Raw genomic sequence first — 26180 nt, forward strand, 5'->3', positions numbered from 1 at the left:
TTGAGTAGATGTACTGAAAATTACAAGCAAGCTTTGCTGCTCCAGCTCTCAGCCCCATTTGTTTATCAGAGGACGCAAGACCTAGGACAGCCCAGTCTCCTACAGTCTCAAAGAGAGACTAAGGAGTCTGGTCTCTGAGGTGCATGTCACATATCAATGCAACACAGGCATAGTTGGATGGCTCTTATTTTGACTGCACCTTTAGACTAGGATGGATGATAGCATTATCCGCAGCGGTTGATTAAAGATGTCTGTTTCCAGTGAGATATTTTCAGTTAGGGATGATTATCGGACTCGTTGATGGTAGAGAATGCAACCAGTCTGTCACCTTTTGGACCAGTATATTCAGAAAGGATGGACACATACTGGTGCAAAGACAAATGCGCACACATTTCCACTTCTGCACCTTCACTGCACAGTAAACCTCTGAGTTGAAGTATCACAGGTGTAACCCCAGGCCAGTCTAGCTGTGTGACCAGATGAGAAGAGTTGCAGGGAGCCTTTGCTGCTGAAAATTAACCTATGTCTAGCTGTATCTCCTGCAGTGTGATGGATGTGAATCTGCAGGCTACCAAAAGCTTTACAACTAACTTCTAAAAGAATTTTGACATCAAGCCTCAGGTTTGGTGAAATGGTGAGTCCTTTCTTGAGGCTGAAAAAGACATGGTACGAGGATGAAATTGGTCTAGGCCCTCCTTTTGATGTCAAATGTCCATTGACTCATCCTTGCCTATGGCCCAGTGCCATAGAAAATGAAGGGGGAGAATACAAGCAGGCAGGCAGGTCCCCAGCTTAGGGCTTGAAGGTGACTTTGGAGGGTATTCCATCATTGTTCCAGGCACCTGAAACCTCCCACATCCTCTCAGCCAGCTTTCTGCTAGGGAGAGGAGGTCAACCGGGGCGTGTGAAGGCCTAAACCCCTTAATAGTTACCCTGACAATTTACTGGCATCCAAATCAGAGGTAAGGAAGCATGATCAAGCAAATAGATTAGCTTGTGAGCCTCAGGGCCTAGTTTGTGCTGCAGCTAAATGGCAGTCCTTTTCCTGCTCAGGTGGATCTCTTTAGAGATTTCCCCACTGTCACATTACTACTCTTGCAAGACCTATATCTATCACTGATGGGGATAATCCAGATCCCAAGTGTCATCCTACTCCTCCATGGTTATAAGAACCCAGTCTCCTAGATCTCCAGTCTGTTGCCTTTTGCCCTAGCCTCGATCTATTACATGTGTCTGCCCAGTGAAGCCCTGAGGTTATCAGGGACTGCGGGTGAAGAACCAGAACTGGTAGAAGTCATCTGTTATAGTCTGGGGCTCAGAAATGCAAACTGGCCTCAACAGATCTGTAGAAAGTTGGCCTGGTGTGTGGTAGGCACCTATGGTACTTAGACCTTATAGCAGGTCCAGGTGTCCCCTCTCAGTGAAGTGTAGGCGGTGTCTAGAAGCCAGGCTCTCTAGAGGTATCTGTGGATGAGCTGCCAGGGTTTATCTAGGAGACATGCAAAGCTCATGCAATACCACTACAGTCACACAGCACTTACACACAAGAAACACTTGGTTGTACAAAAATAAAAGTACTGTATTTTTGGAACACAGTATCAAAAGATGCTACAGAGGCAACCCTCCCAAAGAAGGTAAGTAAATACACTATATATGTATGTACGCTAATAAACAATAAGAAGCATAAAAAGTGTGAAATAGCATTAAGCAATAGTGACCCTTGGGGAAGCCCAAACCACATACTAAGAAAGTGGAATGCAAATACAGGGACCCCACCTAGGTAGTTAAGTTGTGTAGAGGGGAGCTGGGAGTACTAGGAACCCACACAGGTAAGTAATGTATCCCCCTCCCCCCAATGACGAGGAATGCAGGAGTAAAACACTGGATTTACCCAAAACCACCCCAAAAGATGAAAAGAAGAAAAAGAAGACAGCCAGACAAGCCTGCAAGAAATCAGCAGTGGAATACCAAAGATGTAGACCTGTTGAAAGAGGGGACCAAGTCCTGAAGTGTCTGTGGAGTCCAAGGGGATTAGGAGTTACTCACCACCCAGAGGTACCTTTTGGAGTTGGTCGACGAAGAAGGAAGACAGGGCAGCACTGCAGCCAAGAATCTGGAAAAGAGTTCCTGATGTGTGCAAAAGGTGCCTCACGCTGGAAGTTGGATTGCAGTTGTTGCCGGAGGGCCACACAGAGGCCCAGGAGTTGCAGGAGGGAGTGATGGGGGCTGGAGCTACACGTTGCCTGAAGTTCTTCTTGGAGGTGAAGCCAACAGGCCTTGGCAGCTGCAAAGGACGCGGTGCACGGGGATACTGTGTTGCGTGGAGTGGAAAGGACTTACCAGCACCAAAGTGCGACAGCTGGTAGAGAGGACCAAGGGAGACTCTCCGGACCACCACCCATGATGCAGGACCCATGCCACTCAGGATGAAGGGAGATCCACGCAGCCAGTCATCGTTGAAGCCAGGTACCTGTGGTTACAGGGGAGTGATGCCTTCACCGCAAGGGAGATGCCTTCTTCTTCTTGTGCAGGCTGAAGAGTTGCAGTCTTCTGAGGATGCACAGCCGGGGAAATGTTGCAAAGCTGACAGGAATGCTGGATACAATGTTGCAGAAGAGTCTTCCTTGTGGATCTGCAGCTTGTAGGGTCCTGGAGGGTCCAGTCACGGTTCCGAAGGCCAGAAGTCGAAGCAGAGGTTGCAGAGGAGTCCTGCTGGAATCTTGCAAGCCGAATCTGAGGACCTACCCCAGAGGAAGACCCTATATATCCCAAAGAGGGGGCTTGGTCACCTGACCAGGTAACTACCTATCAGAGGGTGCCTCTGATGTCACCTGCCTGGCCTGGCATAGCCAATTAGATGCTCCCAGAGTTCCCTGCCAAGCTTTGAATCAAGATGGCAGGGAACCCAGGGACCCTCTGGAGGAGCTCTGGGCACCACCCCTGGGGTGTTGATGGTCAGGGGAGTGGTCACTCCCCTTTCCTTTGTCCAGTTTCACGCCAGAGCAGGGACTGGGGGGTCCCTGAACCGGTGTGGACTAGTTTATGTACGGATGGCACCAAATGTGCCCTTCAAAGCAAACCAGTGGCTTGGAGAGGCTACCCCTCCCAAGCCAGTAACACCTATTTCCAAAGGGAGAGGGTGTTGTCTCCCTCTCACAAAGGAAATCCTTTGTTCTGTCTTCCTGAGCTTGATCCAATCAAGCAGCAAGAGGGCAGAAACCTGTCTGAGGGGTGGCATCAGCTGGGTTGCCCGAAAAAACCTGTAAAATTGGGGGTCCTCTAAGGAGCCCCCAGATTGCATGGAATCATATTTCCCATACTTGCAACAGTATTGGAGTATGATTCTGACATGTTTGATACCAAACATGCCCAGGTTCGGAGTTACCATTATGTAGCTGGACATAGTTAGTGACCTATGTCCGGTACACACATAAAATGACATCCTCGCACTCACGAAGCCCAGTAAAATGGGGCTGGAGTTCGTGGGGGCACCCTGCCCGCTGGGCGGAGAGGGCCTACCATAGGGGTGACTTACAGTGACCTGAGGTGAAAACGGGTGCATGCACCCAGTTCATGCAGACTGCAATAGTGGGTCTGCAGAGCCCTTTGCATGGGCTCCCTATGGGTGGCAGAATAACTGCTGCAGCCCATAGGGATCCCCTGAAACCCAAATGCCCTGGGTGTCCAGGTACCATATACTGGGGACGTACATGGGGGCACCAGTATGCCAATTGTGGGGATAAAAAGTTACCAGCAACTAAATTTATAGGAGAGAGCACAGTCACTGGGGTCCTGGTTAGCAGGATCCCAGTGAACACTGACAAACAGGCCTAAAGTGGGGGTAACCAAGCTAGAAAGAGTCTACTTCCCTACAAGATCCAAATAGCCGCCTCAGGCCTGGATACACGCACCCTCTGTTCACTCTCCTAGCATGGGCCCACAGAATCGCACAGGAGGGACTCACTCATAGAGCGTGGAATTGAGCCTCTCTCCAGAGTTCTAAGGCTTGGAGGTGGCTGAAGGGGCAAGATATGTGGGTGTGGGGTGGAACCCTTCTAGAACAATAGCACCATGTTGCCCACCCAGGCAACGCCCTAAGACAGATACTTTGTTTTATGTTGAGTTGAGTGATTTATCAGTTTGTTGAGTGTCTGCTTTGTCAAGCGAGTTGGTGCAGCTTTTTCTATGAGGCAAAGGGTACCCTAACTCCGGTGAAAAGCTGTATATTGTCCAGCATTACCTATTTAGTAACTTTATAACATTGCTTGCTATTGTGCTGGAAGCTCTTGGTAGAGCAGCAGAGAAGTACAGTAGAACATGATGAGAAGCATATCACTTTAGCAGTCCATGTCAGGATCTGCCCTTGGCAGCCATCTTAGAGTCCAATACCACACATTGAATGAAGGAGTCATAGGCATAGCGTTTATGTTTTTATGTGCTATATTATTTTCAGATGTTCTTTTATGCTGTGAAAGCCATAGTAGCATTACAAATTTCACAGCTCAATCACTAAGGCAAGACCACAGACAGTGCCTCAAACCTCCCAGAATCATATTGACTCAGTCTCATACAGTTTCTCAGCATTATACCTTCTACTTATTTCTTTAATTTCGGCACCACATGTCATTTGTGGGAGGGCAGTCACTTTTATCCTCTGTCAAACAGTAACTTAATAGGCTATCCTGGTTTAGGCTTAAACCTATACTGAGTGATAAAACCCCATAGTAAGGGAAATAGCTCTCATTAATGTGAACATATAAACAGTGATACTCCCATGCACAACAACAAACAAAAATGCCATTTAGAGCAGTGAAAATGAGAGAGAATTAGTACTTTGTATTTCTTAGTGAAGGGGCAAACACAATTTAACTTTGTCACCTATAGCAGCAAGAAGGACTAAGGGCCTGTTTTAGATTTCGGCGGAAGGGTATCCTGCCTGCCAAAATATAAATCCGATAAAAAAATAATGGGATTTATATTTCAGCGGATGGGATATCTGTCAGCATTGTGACGGTGTGACATCTCTGCGGAAACTAAATCAGGCCCTAGGATGATTCTTCTTGAATTTTGTTGTTTAGGGTTGCCACTAAAATATGGTTTCTTCATCCCTTTGTTTCATCCAGTTTTGTGTATTTGTATTAAAATGCATGGATTAGAAGCACATTTCAAAATTATCAAATAACTTTATAGTCTGTGTAGAATCTGGGAGTATCAAAATCATATTCGATCTTTTGGCAGTGGTATTTTTTTATTGGTGAAATCAATGGCTTATAAGAATCTTGGGCAATATGTACTATCACATATACCCATGGACACAGAATAGGTCTTTGCTACATCAGACCGTTTTCTAACAAGTCAGTATTGATTGTATGTCAACTGTCAAACATCCCTGGATTTAAACATCCAGTGCAATGTTTGGTGACTGGTACCTGTGAAGAGAATGCTGTCACCATCCATGAGGGATAGTGGTTAAAACATGACACAAGACTTTCCCACTACCAACAAAGTTCATAGCTGTAAGATGTCCCATTTTTATTTGTGATACTTTCAGCTAATCCTGTTTTTTCACCCAACTGCATGTTACTGCTGGGGTTTTTAAGCTCATAGTTACAATGTTAACATCAAAATGGTAAGTATCAGAATTCAACATGTCTATTAAAAGGTCAGGGCTGATTTAAAGTGAGATATTTGCCATGGGGACACTTGGCAGCTACGAATGTCCACACAACAGCACCACAACCGTAATGTAGTCAGGCAAAGAGTGCAAGTGCATAAAAGTAGTGATGAGCATCCTTAAAGCATCACGTTTTAGGTGTATTGGAATGCAGGGCTACACATTATTCTGGTGTGATTCAAACATTAAGACATAACAAGGTACTATGCTTTTGGCAGTGTTGACAACCTCTAAAATGTCACAATATGCTGTAAGGAGTAGGTAAATGACCACCAACTGTGTCCATGAATTTGTTTATTAAAACATTTGAATATAGCACTTTAACGTTTTAAATCTGGTAATGCAAACACTTTAGATATCCATCGGAATAACATCAAAGTACAGGAGGGTAGAAAAGTGCATCTTACCCTCTTATTTGAGGATGTATAATAACTAATGCAGAATGATGCCAGAGAGGAGGTACAATTAAAGCAGAGGTTAAGGTGTATGTGCAACATATGTTATCAACAGTCTGTATCATTAAACCTTGGTATGCATTCAGGTACACTGTGATGGCAATAGACCATCAGCAAGACGTGACTTGGAAGCGAGTTGAATTGTAAACAAAGAAATAAAACCATAACATGTACAGTAAAAGGTATAATATTTTATCTCTTATTTTTATTGAATAGGGCTCATAATGTTTCAATGGTTATACCTTTCAGCTTTAATCACATAAAAGAAGACAGAACAGACATGTTCTTTAGCCAAGATAACAGAACTGGAGGCTTGTCCAAAAAATTAAAACACAGTCAGCCACCCGTAATTCAGAGGTTTCATCCAGACATCTTAACTTGACTTTTGTTGAGACCTATGATCCCTTCTGTCATTCTGATACATAGAGCATCACCAAGACTGTTGGGGGTGCAGTAGAAGAGACTGGATCTTGGAGGGCTCAGACTGTAATTGAAACTTTATATTGCTTGTGGCATGTGTAGCTGTAGATACACATTCTCTGCACACTCCTGCCATCTAGTGTTTGACTCAGACATGTACAACTTGTTTATGTGGTGCTTGTCATCAGGGTGTTGCAGTTTTTCCACTTCCGTTGGCAAGAGCAGTCGTACATTTCCAATTGTTACGTCGATTCTGTGTCTGGGATCTTGTTGACTGCCATTCGGGGCCTCATCCCTCTTTGGACCTTTCCACTGGCCTTTGTCCTCAAAAACTCACAGACCGTGATGGAAAGGACACCCTTTCAGTACTGTCCATGGTGTCACTCGAAGTACCCCTGGATAGAGCATCACCAGGTCTGAAACTTCTGCTTGTCAACGAGACCTCCTGCCCTGCCTGCCTCCCTTTTCAGATATTGGCTTGATCATCGACTTGCTTGACGCACAATGACGCAGTAACAAGACGATGATACCACATGCATCTTTGGAGAGGACGTCAAATGGGAACAAGAGGTCTCCCCTTCCATAAACAACCAGCTTTCTGGAGCCTGGAGCAGAGTTCTCCTTCAGGTTACAGAGACCGAAGACCAGCTGCCCTGGCTAGGCCAACTTCAGAAGAGTCAACTGTGAGTACGGTTCCACATCTACCATGGCAACAGGCCGAACACCGCTGCTCCAGAGGCATTTGACCAGCAACCTAGCCAACAACGTTATGCCTCCACCACTGCCTCCCAGCCATGGCCAGCACCTTATAAGTGTTTGGAACCAACTTTGATTCCACTCTTCATGCCAAAACGTCCACTCACGACCAAGCCTTCTTCAGCACCAATAGCTTCCTTAATGCCACCAGGTCCTGCAGTGGCAGCGCCAAAGGACTCTTTGGAGCCGAAACAACACTTAGTGGCGAGACCTATCTCAAAGCTGAAACCTACTTCGGCATTGAGTCACCCATCAACAGCTCTGAGGTTTATGTCCAACCCATTCTACAGGTCCTTCAAGAGAAGTTGAACAGTCGTCAGAAACAACTTTCCATTCTCCCACAAACAAGCCAAATGTCTGCTGAGCTACTACCAAAGGCACATGAGCCTCAATGTCGCAAAAGGAGGTTTTTGTTTGGGGAGCCGATTTCTCTGGAGTACCCTGCATTTGCAAAAGTGTGAAAACATCAAGATAACAGCACTAGTCCTTTACCCTCTCACCCCCTGTACCACCTCCTCCTCTTCCACCACCTCCATCACCTCCTTCTCTTCGACCTCCACTCCCTCAACTACAACACATAGGCAACCTTCGTCAGAGAGTTCCCCACATTTGTCCTACAGGAAGGGTAGTCCTCTACATCTGCTAGACTCCTTTGGCGCACAAAATGATCCTGAGCGCTGGGATGATCCTTGAGATGATTGAAGTTGTTCCCTCAGGTGACAATGACCTGGATTTGTACCCAGTGAAGCCCTTCCTCCTGATGACACCACCTCTTACCTTGAGGTTATTTACAGGATGGCCCCTTTTCACAAGGTAGATCTTTATGCTATCCTTGAGGAGGATGACTTCCTTATTGAAACACTTTCTAACATCCTGCATTCCATTCAGTATCTCCCTGTGCTCAAGCACATGGTAAAAACCGCTCAGGACACCTTTAAGGACTCTGTGAAGGCCAGAATGATTACTCCAATGGTGGATAAAAGGTAGAAGCCTCCCCCTCAGGCCCAACTTACATACGGGGTCAACTTCCACCAGACTTGTTGGTTGTGTACACTATATGTAAACAAACTAATGCCAAAAGTACAGAAGATACCCCACTGCTAGATAAGGAGGTGTAAATGATCGATGGGTTGGGTAAAGTGGTGGCCACTCAATCTATAACCCACTGGTGCATTGCAAAATTGGTTGGTTTATTCTCCAGATATGATAGGGCCCAATGGGATGAGGTGGGGGTCAATAGACACAAGAGTTAATCGCAGAGGGACTGACTATCTCTGATACAACCATCAGGTGTGCCCTGCACGCAGCAGGCACTGCTGCCTCATGTTTTACTGGAAGTATCCTCAATCTCTTGCTCCATGTCTCTGGCTTTAAACCAGAGGTCCAGGAGGATTTGATCAACCTGCCCTTCAATGGGAAGCACCTCTTTGACCCACAGGTTGATCAGATGTTAGAGAAAGTCAAGAAAGACATGGCTAAGGCTTTGGGGCTCCTCTGTCCCCATCGCCACATGGGTCCTCTTGTAGATCCTAGTTTTATGGAGGCACCAAACCACCTTTCTAGAGGATTCCACCTCCTAACAGAGGCAGCAATAACATCAGCAGACCTCCCAAGGGTACTTTAGGGGGTGCCTACAGTGGTAATAACTCCAATGGTCGGGTCAAAGGGGGTACAGCAAAGGGAGCTGAGCCTGCTGACCAGTGAGTCTCTCTCCCTACCCCCCCACCAAACAACACTTGTTGGGGAACGACTTGTGGGATTTGAGGTCACTGCTTGACGCTGTCAATCAATCACCTCAAATCAATTAATTCTTTGTATTGTAGAGCAGGGTTACTGCCTCAACCTCACTGCTCTACCACGAAACATCTACACCTCACCACCACCAATTCCCGCAAACACTCCATCTCCACAGAACATCAGCTCCTCCTACAAGAAGTACGTACACTCCTACTTGAAGGGGACATAAAGCCTGTGCCGCCACATCAGCACAGCAAAGGGGACTCTCTGAGGCCTAAGAAAGACAGGACACTCAGTCATTCTCGACCTCAGGCCCCTCACAAGCACATCCTGTCGGAGTACTTCCACATGGTCAGGCTTCAGGACATCATTCCTCTGCTGTATCAAGGTAACTTCATGACTGCCTTTGACCCAAAGGACGCCTGTTTGCACATTCCAATCCACCCAGCCTACTGTCGCTACCTCAGGTTAGTGGTAAGTGGATAGCACTTCCAGTTCAAAGTTCTGCCCTTCATGGGCAGCTACAGCCCCCAGAGCTTTTACATAATACCTTGCAGTGGTAGCTGCTCATCAGAGGAGGTTTGGCGTCCACATCTTCCTGTACCTTAACAACTGGCTGATAAAGAGCGTAAGCAGGTAGCAGGACTTGGCCCACATCCAAGTCATCTTAGATTTTTACATGATCTTGATTTCACAATCAATGTGTTCAAGTCCCATCTTCAACCCTTTTCAAATAGAGCCCTTCCTAGGGCCATTTGTATACTCAATTTCTCACCGGGAAAACGTATCCCAGCCCGGCAGGAGTTCAAACCTTCTAGCGTTGCCTGTCTCTTTTTCAGTCTAATCACTACCTAACAGTCAGGACAGTAATAGGCCCCCTCAGTATGATGACTTCCTGCATCACCATTGTTCCCACACCATATGCGCACACTTAAAGAATGCTTTGTGGTACAGTGGTCACAAGCCAGGGTCTCTGGTAAGATCTAGTGTTTTGAGCCAGCACCCTTTGCTCTCTGTAGTGGAGGAACAGCAACAACTGGTTGCAGGGCAGGACCTTTCTAAACCTGGTTTTCCAAGTAATCATTACGACGGATGCCTCTCTCACAGGCTGGGGAGTGCATCTGAGGGATATGACCATTCAAGTCATGTGGATACCCCTTCAACAGAGCTTCCACATCAATTAGAGTGATCAGTATTCCAATTGGCTTTCAAGGCTTTCATATTGCCATATACATCACAAGATAGTCCTGGTCAGAACAGACTAATTGACTGCCATGTACTACCTGCAGTAAGGAGGAGGCATGCATTCTCCCCAGCTCTTTGAGTTTGTGCAGAACATTTAGCATTGGGTAATTCACCACAGAGCACATCTGTTAGCAGAATACCTTCTGAGAGTGTTCACGATTTTGCAGACCAGCTCAGCAGGATGCAGCAACAAGTCCACAAGTGTACACTCCACCCATAAGTCCTCCCAGTAATGAAGGTTCCTTGGCGTAGATCTGTTCTCAATCACCAAAAGCTTCAAATGCCTAAGTTTTGCCTCTGTTACAGCATCCACAGTCAATAGGCAATTCACTATGGATGAACTTGTCAAGAATATTTGCTTACGCTTTTCCACCTCTGCCTCTATTTCCTTACATCGATCAGAGCCTACACCAAATGTCCATCAACCTCATCAACCCTCAAATGGGCCAGAAAACCCTTGTTCACAACCCTTCTCAGGTTGTCTGTAGTCCCTCACTAGAAGCTGTCCAACAGGCCATACCTTCTCCCTCAACAGCAGGGCAGTCAGCACCCGAACTCCAAGCAGCTCAACCTTGTAGTTGGGCTCCTGATGCCCTAGCTTTTGGTTACCTCAGTTTAACTTCGGATGTATGTCCATCCTCAAAGAGGGTCAGGGTCCCATTACATGACTATTCTACGCGGCAAAGTGGAATAGGTTCGTTCACCACTGCATACCCAAACAAATTGATCTTCTAAATCCAACAGTGCTAAACATTGTTTGCTGCCCCTTTAGTTTACAACGCAGAGGTCTGGCTTACAATTCCATTTGTTTACATTAGCCACAGTTGCAGCATACTTACAGGACTAGGAGCACTCATCACTATTCAGTGTCCCTATCATTAAAGCCTTTGTAGAAGACGTTATAAGGGTTATCACCCCAGGTTAACCTCCCCACCACCCACTACCATCTAGAATCTCAATGTTGTCCTGACTAGGCCCCTGGGCCCCCCCCTTTTGAGCCGCTGTATTCTTCTGCTCTCTAATTTCTATCTTGGAAAGTTGGGTTTCTAATTGTAATAACTTCCCTCAGACGTGCGAGTCAGCACCAAGCTCTAACATTAGAAGAGCCTTTTTTCCAGGTGCACGGTGGCAAAGTAGTCCTTAGAAATAACCCAAACTTTCTGCCCAAGATAGTCTCTCCTTTCCACCTCAACCAAACAATTGAGCTCTTTGTGTTCTTCCCACACCCGGACTGGGTAGCAGAGAGAGCTTTCCACACACTAGATGTTAAAAGGTCCCTCATGTACATGTATGACATTTACGACATTGATAGGACAAAATAATTTTGTGGACACAACTATTTGTCACCTACATTAAACCACACAAAGTCAGTGCCATTTCAAAAGCTGGGGTAGCTTGTGAATAGTCATGTGCATTCAAACCTTCTACACGAATGCCAAAAGTTATCTCCCTGCTCCACCTAGGCCGCAATCTACACTCAAGAAAGCATCCTTCATGGCCTTTCTAGGTAATATTCCAGTAGATGACATTTGTAAGGCAGCTACCTGGCGGAGCCCCTACACGTTCACCTAACAATACGGTGTGGATGTGCTAAGACAGCAAGCTTAAGTGGGCCAGGCTGTAATACATACAATTTTTTAATCTTCTGCTGCATCCGCTAGCTAACCACTGCTCAGGGGAGAATTACTTTACATACTGTGCAGAGCCATATGTATCTACAGCTACATATGCCACAAGCGACAACATTACCTGTAAGCATCTGTTTGCGGCATGCAGTGCTGTAGACTCGTATGTGCCCACCATCCCCCTCAGAAGCCTTTGGTTGTTGCAGATACTTTTCACTTCTTTTCTATATTTACTTCCATGGTCATCTCTCACTTCTGTGCTCTGTTTGTAAACTCACCCGCCATGCAGGAAAATAATCTAACTCATACACATTACCACTCATAGGAGGAGTCACTATACCTTGTGACTCTGAAGACTTCTTCGAAAATAAACAAGCTGCACATATCCAAGCCCAACATTAGATGGCAGGAGTATGCAGAGCATGTGAATCTACAGCACTACATGCCACAAACAGATGCTTATAGGGTACCATTTTCCTTTTGTAGTAATCATTGCACCCCATAGAGTAGTGGCTACAGAAAATCTGATTCTGTAATTCAGGTATAATACACTAGATAGACATACACCACTAAGGTTCATCCCAGTCTTTCAAGTAAGTCATGTTATAGAACTATTGGTTGTCTTTAGGAAAAAAAGAATGACTAAAAATAAGAGTGTACATCATTAGGTGATGACCATGCTTTGAAATACTCTTTATCCAAAATTAGATGATTGAAAAAGGCATAATCAGTGTTCTCATTTGAAATTTCCGTTAGGATGAATCTAGTTTTGAAGTCAGTCCTAGCCAGAGTTTGTACAATATATATATGATGGAAATCTATTTCAAATGACACATGTTTCACAAAAGGGTGTTGAGTGGAGCTTTGTGGGACTCCTCTTGATAACATCTTAAACTCAGAGCAATAACAAGGCAAATGAACAGCCTGGCATCTAGACTCAAAGTAGGTTTGAACCCTGTGCAGTGCCTGCTGTTGTATACCAATCTTAGAAACTCTAGACAATAGTTTCTCCTGCAAGATTGTATGGAGCACTGTAGATGTTTAACAGTTTTAGCTTTGTACGCCTAATAAGCTAGAGATTTGCAGCCAACTTCCGTTCTATAAAGTGTTTTCAGGCATAACTACATACTTACACAGGATAATATGCATAAAAACAAGTCCCAAAGATGCCCTTAAATGTAGGGTGTTGTGAGGTATTTGCCAATTATGCACATGAGCCCTTGTACAGATAATTGAATGAAACCTTTAAAGCTAAAACACAGTTTTTAAATTAAACTTCTAGGTGGTCAGAAATACACATTTTGGAATTGTAGAAACTGTTATTAGTCATATTATTTAATTATGTAGCATCTGCCTTTTAAAAGATGTAATTTATGGGTGAGTAGTCACCTTTAAGCTGTTGCTTGTGCAAATACTAATTTGGAAATGGTGTAGTTCCTACACATCATTTATGTGGAAGAGGAAACTGACATTTGTTGTTCACTGTTTTACTTTACATTTTGTATTTTTGTGTTTTTTAGGGGGGAAGCGATATTCTGGGCAGGCTGAACAAATACAATCTGAGTAAGTTTGCCAATCTGCTCACAGCAGTGATCACAAACTCATGGCCAACTCGTGCAGATGGGAAGTATATAGATGACTTTGATAAGGTGCTGGAACATTTGCATTCATGGCCCGGTGTCCGTCACATTTTCAAGCTGTACGGTAGGTTGAGTTGTTTGTGAGAGAAGCCTAAAATGTAGTCCTTGTTTGAAATCTTTTGAGTCCATGGAATGAAACTGAGTTCTCCCCTTTGAAAACATACCTTGTCCTACCCTGTATTCAAAAGAAATCTATGATTCGGCCAGCCCTTCTAGGAATGCCACAATACTTATGTTTCTTATATATTTTTGTGTTTAATATATCACTTAGATGTGCCAGGTATTGAAAAGGGGTTGAGACACCACAACTAATTAAGCACAATAACATGGATTCATGAAACTTTGCAGGCAAAAAAAATATATACAACATGTAGATGGGGGCACTCCAGACAGATAAACGTTCAGCAGTCATAAGCAATCTAGTGTTGGATCTTTAGTAGAGTCACATGCTTGGCTCATTCTCAGTTGTCGAAGTGAGAATGCCACGGTGTAACACATCTTTGAAATAAAAAAATAAATAAAAAAAGACACTAAACATTTAATCTTCAACCAATCACGTTGTATCACTCTCTAGAACACTCCACTGAGAAGCGTCTGTCTCTCAGATTTTCTACTGCACGCCGGTGAGGGAGTTTCCACAGAGCTTTGCTCAAGTCAACTATTTCCAGTATTCAGAGAGAGTTATTTCTATCTACCTTATACTCCTAATTACCAGCTGCTTCAGATTTGACTCTACAATGTCAGAGTAAGCAAAGAAAGGTTTTTTTAAACCATGTGGGACTTGCGGCAAGGAAAGCCTTCATTCAGAAGATCAGCACAAATATTGCATTTACTACCTCTACCTATCCCATATAGTGTGGAATTGTGAGGTATGTAATACCTTTCCTTCTAAAACCCCAAAAGATAGAGGAGGGGGGTGCTGTGGCCCCAAAAGCTTAAGGCTAAGAAGGACCCTATTTCAGAGGATGACAGTGAGGATTCTTCCTCATCCTCAAGGAAAGTACATAAAAGGGAGAAGTCAGAAGGTCGTTCTCAAGAGCCTCTGAGAAAATGTACTAAAAAGACCCACCATGGGTCTCACAAGGAGCTAAGTTTTTCAGAAAAATCTCATAGACAACGTAGCCCTTCTGAAAAACATGTTAGAACACATAAAGGGCATATTTTCCCTTTGGAAAAGCCTAAAAAAATCAAGGTCTGAGTCTCTTTCACCTCTGATTTCCCACAAATTCAAAAAACTGTCATCAGCATTGTCGATGGAGAGATCATTGGTGAGCCCATCAGCATTAATGAGATAATCGCCTAGTATGCCGTCGACGAAGAAAACCACTATGGCTGCATCTCTGACATCGACAACGGTAATTGTGATCGGGTTGACAACATCAACAATGATACAGCCCAAAACATTCATCCCATTGATGGTCAAACTAGTCTCTGTTCCGTCGACGACTAAAACAGCATCAACAGCGAAAGCAGTCCCATTGGCAGTTCCAGTAAAAACCACCTTCTACGACATTGTCAATGAGGCGCAAAGTTCAGGAGAAACCAAAAGAGATGGGGAAAATGACATATCTAATGCCAGAACATACATCACCCAGAAAAGTTTCACGCTTAACATGCAGTCATTTACTGGATGAGTAGGATTCAGAGGATGATGGCCCTTTTGGGGTGGCACGCAGTCTGTCAGAGCTGCATGTAAAATACCAGCAGGACGATGATGATGAGGAAGAAAGTTACGATGGCCAAGAATATTATCCCCCTCAGCAGGAGGGTTAACATTACCAAGAACAGTATCCCAAGCAATATCAGGAGGACGTGATATTCTTACTAAGGGCATTGGTTTCAGACCTACGACTGATGCTGGTGGACTGCCATAAACGCTTTCTGCAAACAACCTCTACACCCATGCAGGCAATTGTGCCTCTGAAGATGACTCCAGTACAACCTTCTACTCCACAACCCCAAGAAATATACCAGCATCCACCTCCGCAAGGCGTACCTCACAGCTTACATTGGTGCCTGGCAGGATACGTTGTCTGCAAATAACGACAGGGAAGAAGGGGAACTTAGGGAAGTCCACACTGAGTGAAATGATTACTAATTTTAAGACTGTGTTCCGCAACACCACCATCCACGGATTAATTCCCTGAAGACATAGGAGGTTTCCTAGAGAGAGCCGCAAAGAGATTTGATTTTCCCATGACAACAATGCAACCTTATTGCTTTTTATGTGACTTCAAAGAACCCTTCGTGAATAGTGTCAGAGCTATACCCATGGAGAGAGGATAAAGCCATGAAAAACCCAGCCACAGTGGCTGCAATATTGCCACACTTGGACAAAAAATATAAATCTCCTGAAGAGTCTCTTGCCTGCCTTATCGGGCATCCAAACCCTGACTCTGTAATCACTCAAGCAGCCCGACGTGGTTCAAAAAATTCCTCTTTACCAATGTAAGCGCCCCCTGGTAAGGAAAGTAGGCACCTCTACAACATTGGCAACCACTTCTCATCAATGTCGGCACTCACAGTGCAAGCAGTGAACTCTTTGGCAGTGCTCAGTAGATATGCTTGCCAAATGTGGTCAGACTACACCATATTTTGACTATCTCCCTGATGATATAAAAGTGAAAATGATCGTGCGAGAGCGAGCCTACTCCAAAATTATCAGCTGCTCCATGTACATTACATTAATAGGTTTTCTGAAACTGGCAGGCTCAGCAGTCCCAGGGAGGCAGGGCTGGTTGAAGGCCATCTCCTTCAGACCACAGGTGCAAAGTAAGATCTTGTTCCTCCTGTATGACAGGGAAGCCCTCTTTGGGAAACATGTTGATGAAGTCCTCCAATCAATAAAGACAGACATCAATACTGCCAAGTCATTGGGTACCCTGCAGTATCATAAGATATGGTGACGCACAAGGTAGAGGACAATTCTCCTACAGAGGAGGCTACCAACAATACAGGTACCTATCATACCAAGCTGGGTCACAACAGTTTTGTCTGCAGTACCAGCCCCCTTCGACAGCCTACACTAGGCAATCCCAGATAGTTGGAGTGACAGGAAAAAGACAGAGGATGTCGACAGTAACAAACTACAGACTCTGGCTATACCTCTATCCCTTGCGGCATGCCGCAGAGGTAAAATATCCAATCACCTGCACGAATGGAAGAAAATAAAGCAGACCAATGGATGTTTGATCTCATTCAGTTCGGCCACACACTGCAATTCATTCAAAAAGTGCCTCTAATCACGCCCCAGAAGTCCATCAAAAACAACTGAATCTGAAATCCAGACCATGCTCATCAAAGGGGCCATTGAACGGACCCCTTGAAACAGAGAGGAAAAGGTTTCTACTCCTGTTTCTTCCTATTTCGGAAAAAGTCAGGGCAATGGAGACTTATCCTGGATCTGCGAAAACTGAACAAATATCTCAGGAAGCAGACATTCTGCATGGTCAAACTCCAGGTTATCCTACTGCTTCTAAACCAGGGAGATTATAAGACAACATTAGATTTCCAGGATGCATATTTTCATGGTCCAGAATATCCATGGCACCCAAAATATTTAGGATTCACAGTAGCTGGCAGCCATTATCAGTTCAAAGCCCTTCCATTCGGCCTGAAATCCGCCCTTCGCATTATCACAAAATGCCTGGCACCAATCGCGGCATCCTTAAGACATGAAAAACACCAAGTCTTTCTGTACCTCAAAAACTGACTAGTCAAAGCATGTTCTCATCAGTCCGCACGGAACCAGTGCCTCTTCATACCTTTTCAGCAAATTAAACCCTTACGCTGAATCTGCAACCCTTCAGCCATCCAAAAGGATTATGTCCTTAGGGGCTACACTGGATACAGTGCTCAACAAAGCATACCTCGCACCAGAAAGACGGACAAGATTGCTGTTCTTGGCACATCTAGTACAAAGGAAAAAATAACCTTCGATTCACCCCTACAAATCCCTGCTAGGGATAATGTCCTCTTGCATTCCCTTGGTGCTGTTCTGCTACCTCCGAATGCGACAGGTTCAAGAGGAGCTGGACAGCCAGTGGATTGAAACACAAGGCTCTTTTGACAGTAACATGCATGACACTGCAGGGATGGGCACAGTTCTTTATTGGTGATGGTGACTTGAGAGCAAATCTCTCCTCAGGCCTGATGTTCATACCCCATGCTTCCCACATGGTCATCACCACAGATGCTTCCTTAGAGGGTTGGGGAGCTCAACTGCAGGGCCTGCAAATCAGCGGCAAAAAGGAGCCCTCTCAGCTGCTTCGTCACATCAACCTGCTACAACTCAGTGCTGTACAACTAGCCTTACAAGCCTTTCTGCTGAGGATAAAAAAAATCTGCAGTGCTCATCTGCAAAGACAACATCACAGCCATGCACTATATCAACAAAAAAGGTGGCACAAGTTCTCAAGCAATGTCCCAAGAGGCACAAGGAATTGAGGAGTGGTTGATCGACCATCAGATGAATCTGAAGGCAGAACATGTGCCTGGAAATCAGAATGTCATAACAGACACTATAAGCAGGATGAAAAGTACTTGCCACGAATGGTAGATAAATCAGGATGTCCTAGAGGAAGTTTGTATCATTGGGGCACACAAATCTAGACCTGTTCGTAACATCCCAGAACTGAAAATGCTGATTTTATGCAAGCTGGCATCTACAACTGGGGTCGTGGGGGAATGTGTTCAATTGCATGGGCTGAAAACTTTGCCTATGCTCCCCCCCCCCCCCCGACTCCTCTCCTTGCAAGAGTTCTCATGAAGTTAAAGTCAGACCTTTGCAGGACCATTCTTGTTGCTCCAAGGTGGTCACAGCAACATTGGTTTACAGAGTTACTTCTATCTGAAAGACACCACATCCAATCGCAACCACTTCCATCACGGCCATGTGCTTCACCTGGATCTGAAATCCTTACACTTGTCAGCCTGGCTCCTGAATTCAATGAATTTCCACACCTGAACATCCCAGGAGAATGCACTGATATTGTAGCCAGGCTTGCGCAGATAGTACAAGTACTTAAATGGAAGTGTTTTTGCATCTGCGTCAGTGGTACAGGGTGCACCTGGTGTCATCCACACCTGAAGAAATCCTTTCTTATTTACTGCATCTTGCACAATCAGGTCTTGCTCGTGCTTCCATCATAGTTCACCTGGTGGTCATGTTCCTCTATTTGAGCCTATCCACAAAGGGGACATTACATTTCTGTCTGGAAAACTGGCTCTCCAGTTGGCACTGACCTCAGCAAGAAGGGTTAGTGAAATACAGGCTCCCAACATTCAAGAACCTTTCCTACAGTTCAGAAACAACTGGGTGATTCTGTGAACAATTCAAAAATTAATTCCAAAGGTCCCATCGGATTTCCACTTAAATGAACCAATAATTCTAAAGAGTTTTTACCAGTCCCCAAAATTGCAGCAGAAAAGACATTACATTTCTTGGATTTCAAGAAGTGTCTAAAAGTTTACCTTGACTAAACGAAACACTTCCGAAAATCAAATTAGTTATTAGTAGCATACAGTGCCCCTAGAAAGAGTTGTCCACTCTTGAAACAAAGCATAGCATGATGGATAACTAATGCTATACAATTTGGTCATCAAAGAGCTGGCACGCAGTTACAAACAAAGGTGCAAGCTCATTCAATCAGAAGTGTTTTGATTTCAACGGCACTGTTTACCGGTGTATCTATCCAAGATATCTGCAGAGCAGCCATCTAGAAGAATAGACAGACCTTTATGAAGCTGTAATGAATGGAATCCGCCATCCACAGCAATGCGGCAGTGGGCCAAGCAGTATTACACCATCTTTTCCAGTAAAGATGAGCCATCATAGTAAGTGATGCCCACCATCCTCTAATGTGTTTCACACATTTTACATTGTTTACACATGGATTTGTATAAACGATAGATATATGTACAAAGGTATTCTGATGCTCATACAAAAATGTGCTACTCATATGCTATTTGTCTGATTCAAGCATGTGAATCTATGAAAGATACAATACTGGAGTAAGAACGTAAGTTATTTACCTGTAACTGTTGTTCTCCAGTATTGGTATCTTTCATAGATTCAGATGCAACCCACCCCCTTACCCTTAAAGGCTCACCCTATCTTTGATGATGTACTTATTCACACTTGTGCTCTGAAAAACTGAGACAAAGAAGCCTCTGTAAGAGAAGTAAGGCATAAACATATAGGGCCTGATTACAACCTTGGCAGGGGATTACTCTGTGGATATCCCGTCCTCCGTATTACAAGTTCCATTATATTCTATGGAACTTGTAAAACAGTGGGCGGATATCCGTCACATTTGGGACGGTGTAATGCCCTCCGCCAAGATCGTAATCAGGCCCAAAGTGTGTGAAGTGCACAATGTGAAACCAGAAACTTGGGATTAATTCCTCCTGTCCGCTTAATCAAATTGTGTGATCCTAGGCAATTATTTTTGTTTCACTTTCACTGCTTTTTCTTCATTATCACATATGAGGACCTCGACATACACAACATCAGGATATGTGCTGCACAAAACCTTCTCCTGTATTTGATTTAATAAACTATACCAGTGGTTCCCAACCTGTGGTCCGGGGACCCCTGGGGGTCCGCGAAGCCTTCTCAGGGGGTCCGCGAGAGCCTAGAAAATAAAAAAAATATTAACAAGTATTGACAATTTAGGTCCTCAGCTTCCAGTAATGACTCAGGCGGGGGTCCCCCGATTTCCATGATGATTCAGTGGGGGTCCCCGGGTTCCATTAATGTTAAAGTGGTGGTCCACAGAAACCAAAAGGTTGGGAATCACTGAACTATAAGGTTTCTGAATTCATGTTTGAAAACTATTACTTTTAAAAAAAAATACTTCTCAATGCACTGATCTAATAAGATGTACTAAGGTGAGAAGGTTTTGCATGCTCATGAAATACACTATTTGAATTTTGAACAAACGTTATCATACTTTTACACTTTCACTGCAAGATGTCTTTACAAATTAAGGTAGTTCTAATGTTATGTGGTGCAGGATACCCTAGTTACTTCCTTTCTTTAACTTTCATTAACCTTTGAATAAAGGGTTGCCTAAACCTAATTTTAATGTTTGTGAGGAGTCCAGCAAACAGCAGCCCAGTGCTGCTTTTGAACAGGGCGGGGGCATGTAAAGGTCAGGAGGGCCGCATGTGGCCCCCGGGCCACACTTTGAGTATCAATGGGTGAGACACTAAGCATAGAAGTCCTATGATAGAACGTTTAAAGGATAACAAGATACAGGTACACACCCAGAGGAGAAATAGAAGTCGAAATAGAGGGAAGGCAGACTGTTATGAGACAAGCAAGAAAGTAAGAAACTAAGAAGGTAAGGATCTAACGAGTCAGACACTGAGTTAGAAAAAGCTGAGTTATTTGGATCAAGAATTGAAGTGTGTCTGGAAAAGGAGGTGTTTCAGATGCTTTTTAAACATTACAGTAGAAGTGTTGCTCTAGGGCTCTGTAGGGAGTGAGTTCCAGATGTTTTTTGCGCTTCCTGAAAAAGATTGGGACACATGGTGTGCTTTTCCTGAATGCCAAAGGTTCATAAAGAAGATGACCATTGGACTCCAGAAAGTTTTAAGTCATTTGGCAGTTAACATGGAATAGCCATGTGCAGGTGTTTCTAATTGATAAAGTGTGTCTTGTGCAGGTACAATGAGGCAAGAAGAGAGTGTGTTGCATGTTGTTAGTCACATTAACTTTAATTAATCTGTATTAAAATGCAGCCTTTGGAAACTAAAGCTGCAATCTAACAATTTATAAAGCACGTAAAAACTGGACTCACAGAAATATTAAGCTTCATATCTCTCATTACATATCCAATTTCCCACATTTTGACAATCACTCAGACTATTGGTTTCAGGAATTGGGTTTTTTATTTGGCAGTGGTGACCTTTACGAACTTAATAAGCACAGTCTGGTTAGATCAAAGTACAGCTCTGAGAGAATCTCTGTAGGCACTTCTTAACAATTTCAAAGTAAAAAGCACAACTCATTAACATTCTCACACCAGTTTAGAAAATAGAAGAGTATAATGAGCAAAAAGACACCAAGATCATTAAATTAGTGGAAGGGGAAATCGAAGATATGAAAAGTAATGCCCCCTATAAACAAAGGTGCATAGTTGATGAGGACTGAGGCACAATTTGAGGCAGACTACATTGAAGTCGAGATTGGATACACCAAGCAGGTCGTCCTGGTGAACGTTTTTACCTCCAAACTTAGGGCCTGATTTAGAGTTTGAGCGACAGTGTGTTCCGTCACAGACATGAAGGTGTTTCTTGTCTGCCAAACTCTTGGTCTGCCTGTGTCATTTAGAGACAAGTGAACTGTACGATTTCTGTCTGACGGCTACACTATCAGAACTTTGGAAGAAAAACATTACATCACCCACTCTTTTTAGAGTGGACATTGTAATATCTTTGTTTTTCTGTCCATCATCGCCTGGAAAAAAAGAAAAACCTGGCGACGAGGGACAGAAGCAACCAATAATTACCACATTCAAACTCACAGGTAATTAAGCCTTCTTTTTCTCTCACAAATTTAATCTCTTTTTTTTTTTTTTTGTTTCTTAATAATTTATTGAATTTTAAAGCAGGACTACATCCTATTCATTTCTTCCACACACTCATTCACCTGTCCCCAAATAAAATGGAATAGCATACATAATGAGTAAGAGTATACTGCAAATTTTACAATTCTGTGTTAAACATAATAACCAAACAAGCCCTTCCAGAGAGTAGTAGTACAGTGTGTGTAGACCATTACTTTTCTGGATCTTTTATTGTGGGTGCCCGCTGTTGGTATATCATTTTTCGCAATCCCGCCTTAAGTGGCAAAATGTGGTTCAGACCAGCTGTAGGTAGGTAATAAATACCTTACTTAATGGGCCCTCTACACTCAGGTGCTCATTCATGGTGAGCCGCCTTTAACCTTGTGGTACAATAATTACCCTTTGACCCCTAGTTGTGGTATATCCAATGTTGTTTGATTCCAGTGCTGTATCTAATTCACGGCCCTCAGCCCCCTGTTAATCTCCCTCTGTAGCACTGCTTCTTCTCAACTGACCCATTTGTTGAGTTCTGAAAGTCAGAGGTCCTCCAATCCATTGCCACCTAGTGGCTAGCTGGTATCAACACCTGCTCTGTTAACCTAGATGTCATGGTGTTGGCTTGTGTTCTAGTGAACCAGTCCAACAGGGAGATGTCTGGCCAGGGACCTGTCAGTCGCAACCTCAAAACCTTCCATCACCCTGTCACAGTATTCAGCTAAGGTTGGGCACATCCAGACCATGTGGAAGAACTCAGAATTGTCTTCCGCGCACCTGGAGCAACCCACCAGTGTGTTTGGGAACATCGGGTTCATGTATTAGGATGTGATGTATACCCTATGGGGGAAGTCTAAGCTTGAATCTCGCATTATGCAATACTTTGGCAGTATCATCCTCTAGTCCAGTTGTTTCCAACCACTCAATGGCAAGTTACCAGTCGCTCCCAGACACCATCAAGAGTACCTCGCCTTCATTTTGTTTTTAAATAAGCAGAAGGTCACTTTTTTCTTTTTAAAGGTAAAAGAAGACTGTGGTTCTGTAACATTATTATCATCAGACTGCAGACTTTTCAACTCAGTATTGAAGTGTGAGAACAAAATTATGTTTCTGAATGCTTTTCAATGGGAGAAAATTGAAATGAAAATTTACCTCAATGATTAACGCTTCATTTCAATTTTCTCCCATTCCAAAGTTTCACATTTACATCCAGCAAGCCTTTTGCTCCCAATGGCTAGTAGACACTGTGCCATATTTATAACTGAAAAATAGTCATTTTTTAAATAGGATACATTTAAACTGAAGAAAACTTTTTCTATGAAACTTTAGGTCTTAATGTTTTTCTCCAATTTTGATTAAGCCAATTATGTCTTTTTGTTTTATGAAGCATGTTTCTTCACTTGAATTTCCTCCCATTTAAACACATGTATTTTTCTGCTATAAATGGCACAATGTATACAGGCCCCTGGGAGCAAGATGGCTGGTGTTTGTAAATGTGACTCTAGGAAATGGGAGAAATTTTACATGATGAGTTTGATGGAATCCATATAAACAAAGTGAACTCTTAAGTTTCATTTTCTCGACACAGTGCCATATGTATAAGTGAAAAATGCAACTATTATTTTAAGTTGAAGGAATTTAAAATGCAGAAAAATGTTCCATGTTCTGGACATTTTTTCACAACATTTGTCTGCAGTTTAAATTTCTCCCATGTAAAAAAAAATATGGTTATATGTTTGATTTGTATGTGTAATGGTGCCACCTATGGGGAAAGATGTGTCCTGTGCCACAGTTACATACAACAGTCTCTCAGTCACCTGTACACACATATCCCTTATATATGCATACATGTTCATACATTCCCAAGGACCATGTTATCACTGACTCACACATCAGCCCTGTCACAGCACCCCTGGGCAAACTGTTTTGTTCAAACCATAGTACCTGGCTCAATGGTCAATTAAGCTTGATGTGGGGGGCATCTAGTAACAATACACAAGTTGCTTTAGTCTTCAGTAGCTCACAGCGATTTTCACTATTCAGAAGTAGCTCTCACTACAGAAAAGTTTGGAGACCCCCGGTTTAGACAGTCATTGTTGGGGGATCCAAAGTCCAGTGCTCAGCCCTTTCAGAGAGGCTCCAAGTTGCTTATTGACTGGTCCTGGAGCACTTAGCAAATGAATAAGGTTGTGTGCCGCCATCCAGATACTTCACAGATCTGTTGCAGACCCATGTGAATTATGAGCTTCGCCGCCCCGTGCCACCGTTGGGGCATGGGCGCCTCATTTATCAAGAAATAACATGCAGGCATCTTGTATTGTACCCTTAAGTCCTTGAAATCCACAAATCTGTCATTCATATAGAGACTGCCAACTTTTGAGATCACCAGCGCCATCCAGTCTTGAAGGTCACCCCATTTGCCACTATACAGGAGGGCATGGAGAGATCAGAGTGAAAGTCCTGGGCATAGAGAGTGCATGTGCACTGCAGCACCCGGGACCACACACAGTTTCGAGCTGCTATCAGGATTCCCCTATCCTGAGGTCAGGGTGGCTATTCAGGGGTGAGCAGCAAGTGCATCAAGACGGTTCCAGGGGAAGACTCAGAATTGTCCCCACAGCAGACTCCCCAACAATAGTCTTGCCAGCTCACTGCCACTGCAACTTCTCTGCCAGATAATAAAGCTTGGGGTCAAGGACTGCAATTCCCCTCTCGGAGGTGGGCAATTTTAGTTTTGTGAGCGCTGTCCTCTTCCTGTGGGTACCCCCAAATAAACTGCAGGATTAGGGCATCTAAATACCGAAACACTTTCATTGGTGCCACTTTTGGCAGGACTGTGAATGGTACAACAGCCTAGGGAGAGGGTCAGCTTTGTCAGGGCCACCCTGCCAAATAGTGATAGCGGTAGTGTTTCCTGGGATCTGACAGATTGTCGCTAAGAGGCCACAGTCACTAGAACATTTCCATGGTCTTTCATACAGTAAACGCCGACCTGTAAATATTTGATTTTGACTGGTTCCCACCACAGGGAGTTCCCTAGTGCTGCAGGCTTGCCCCACACTCCCCTGTGTTAAGAGATAGTAAGGGTTTTTTGGGCTCCAAAAAGGGTTGCGTTAAGAGGTGGTGAGTGGTTTGTGTGGTTCAGGGAAGGGTAGATTAAAGAGATTTGTAGCGTTCAAGGAATGATAGCTTTAAAGGCTAGTAAGGGTCTTTTGAGGGCTTAGTGATTGGAAACAAGGGGTATTAAGGTGTTTTTAGGGTTCAGGGAAGGGAACTGTTAAGTGTTAAGGAAACTGTTAAGGATCAGAAAGAGGTTTTAAATTTCAGGTATGGGTAGCATTAAGTAGTAGCAAGTAGTCTGAGGGTTTAGGATAGGGGAGCATTAAGGGATAGTAAGGATTTATAGGGTTCATGGAGGGTTTGCAATAAAGGGTAGTAAGGGTTTGCATGGTTCAGGGAAGGTAGCAGTAAGGATTTTTTTGGTTTTAGGGATGGGCATCCTAAGGGATGTTAAGGGTCACATCTGAGGTGGGAAACCTGACTATGAGCCACACAATGACCCCTACCAGCACATGAGGAAGTTGCTGTTGAAATCTTACAGTTCCTCATCTGGCACCTAGGGAAAATCACAAGGTGAGAAATCTCCAGTTAAATAGAGCCTCTACCCTAAAATGTTTTACTGAAGGGTTTAGGGACTGTACCATTAAGTGGCAGTAGGGGTATGGTAGCGTAAAGGGGTAGTAACAGGCTTTTGCATTTCAGGAGAGGGTAGCTGTAACAAGTGTAAGGATTTTTTTAGCGCATAGGGACTGGTAGTTTTAAGGGGTGGTTACATTTTTAGGGTTCACTGAAGAGTAGCATTAAGTGATAGCTACAGAGTTTTTACAGTTTACGTACAGGTAGTATTAAGGGGTAGAAATGGATTGAAGGGTTTAAGAGTTGATACTGTTATTGGAAGCTAAGGGGTTTTTAAGGTTAAAAAAAGGGTAGCATTATGAGGTAGGGTTCAGAGTAGGGTATGTTTAAGGGGTAATACAGGGTTTTTAGGGTTCAGGGAAGGG

General features: G+C 43.9%; 1 protein-coding gene across 2 annotated transcripts in view; it reads left to right on the forward strand.

Annotated features, from left to right (window-relative positions):
* RNF213 (ring finger protein 213) overlaps window positions 1–26180 on the forward strand; it is a 1978231-nt gene that overhangs the window by 856832 nt on the left and 1095219 nt on the right. For both annotated transcript variants that reach the window (XM_069199724.1, XM_069199725.1), the window contains one exon: window positions 13433–13616. In XM_069199724.1, coding sequence (XP_069055825.1) covers window positions 13433–13616 — 184 coding nt within the window. The remainder of the gene's footprint in view (window positions 1–13432; window positions 13617–26180) is intronic.

This window comes from Pleurodeles waltl, chromosome 7 (genome assembly GCF_031143425.1).
Source record: "Pleurodeles waltl isolate 20211129_DDA chromosome 7, aPleWal1.hap1.20221129, whole genome shotgun sequence".
NCBI classification, from domain to species: Eukaryota; Metazoa; Chordata; class Amphibia; order Caudata; family Salamandridae; genus Pleurodeles; species Pleurodeles waltl.